The sequence below is a fragment of the Buceros rhinoceros genome, unplaced genomic scaffold (genome assembly GCF_000710305.1).
Source record: "Buceros rhinoceros silvestris isolate BGI_N320 unplaced genomic scaffold, ASM71030v1 scaffold8018, whole genome shotgun sequence".
Lineage (NCBI taxonomy): Eukaryota > Metazoa > Chordata > Aves > Bucerotiformes > Bucerotidae > Buceros > Buceros rhinoceros.
Genome location: NW_010425058.1, coordinates 7098 through 8534, shown reverse-complemented (window position 1 = coordinate 8534; position 1437 = coordinate 7098). Strand labels below are relative to the sequence as shown.

Below are 1437 nucleotides of genomic sequence, written 5' to 3'. Positions count from 1 at the left end.
GTTCATCATCCAGAATTCCCATCGGTTCTCACAGCGTTGGATATAGATCATGCAATGGTTGCCAATTGTTTGATCGATGTGAGGGGTATAGAAACAATCCTGCTGATTAAAGTAAGGCTCTGTGCTTCCTATTGGTCTTTAAAGAAAAGTGTTTGCTCTTTGTATGGAGCATAGACAATACCTTCGCTGGTAGAATCTGTAATGGGCAAAAGAGGTAGTGTACGCACACACATCTGTAACCACAGGAGGGCTCTCAGTAACGTCTTCCTGACATTCACAACGATGCCAGTATCCCACTGCAAGCACTATTTTCTATCATGGGTGAGGTAGGGTAAACTGACGTCCCACAGTGGATTTAGATATTGGAATTTATTCAAGAATTAGCAAGATTGGAGCTTCTAACTCTTATTTCCACACACTTACTTATTTCCCTGCCCCTGCAACACTCCTTGCAGGTCTTGACTTCTGTCCAGAGCAGGGAGATCACTTGTGGTCAGGGAAGGTCAGGCAGAAAAGCTTATTGGTTCCCGCTCTGCACCTGCTCACAGATACCTGTTTGGACTATTGCTGCCCTACGTCCCTGGGCATGCCCTGGGTTTTGTCTCTACAGATCTTTCCTTGTGTTTTTACGGGATCTTCCCTATTTGTTTTTGGACTGTTCACCACCACCTTTCTGAGCCTCTAAGCAGTCTAGTTTCCCGGTCTAAACAGTCCATGTGCATGCGATCAGCCTCCTAACTGCTCTCTGTGCCTCATGTCTCTGTGTTAATTGGTGGATTCAGGATGTGTCAGTTTTATGTTGTCTGGGTGTTACCAAAATTTGCAACCAGCCCCTACCACTTGTACCTAGCAACTGGCAGCTAGGTGCTAGTTGTAGCTGTAGCAGGCTTGTGCTTGAGAGTTCAAAAATTGCCTTTTGAGTGTTTAACCACTTACTTTTACATGAAATTATCAGCTGCCTGTTAGCATTCACAGCCTAATGTATTTTTCACCAAGAACTACAAGCAGAGCCCTGTTGGACTCTGCAGCGTTAAAGCATTTGTGATGAAAGAGTGAAAAGCAATGTGATTGTGGATAGAGTCTGGTAAAATTAAAAAAAAGAGCAATAATCGGTTATTAAGCAGGGTTTGAATGAGGTGACTAGCAACTGGTGTTGAATTAATATTGCATAATATTTTGCCAACAATATTTTTTGATCACCATAAAAACACATTAATGAACTGTTTTCTGCCACTATACTATTTCTGGTCTTAATTGACTTCTGATTTTCTATTACTACTGAAGATACCAGCTCCTGCAGATAAGATTACAGGTAAAATGTTCAAAGTTAAAAATAAAATGTGTGTATAAGTACTTTAAAGAAAGCAGGGTATTCTATAAGCAGAACTAATTATGTTTTTTTCCAAAACCACTTGTTACAGTTTGTCCTCTGACATT

At 41.1% G+C, this 1437-nt stretch overlaps 1 protein-coding gene across 1 annotated transcript in view; it reads left to right on the top strand.

The window, feature by feature from the left end:
- SMC6 (structural maintenance of chromosomes 6) overlaps positions 1-1437 on the top strand; it is a gene marked incomplete at its 3' end in the record, with an annotated part of 19986 nt that overhangs the window by 13188 nt on the left and 5361 nt on the right. Inside the window, exon 16 of the mRNA XM_010140995.1 lies at positions 1-111. This exon is cut by the window's left edge and continues 3 nt beyond it. Within this exon, the coding sequence (XP_010139297.1) occupies positions 1-111 (111 nt within the window). The remainder of the gene's footprint in view (positions 112-1437) is intronic.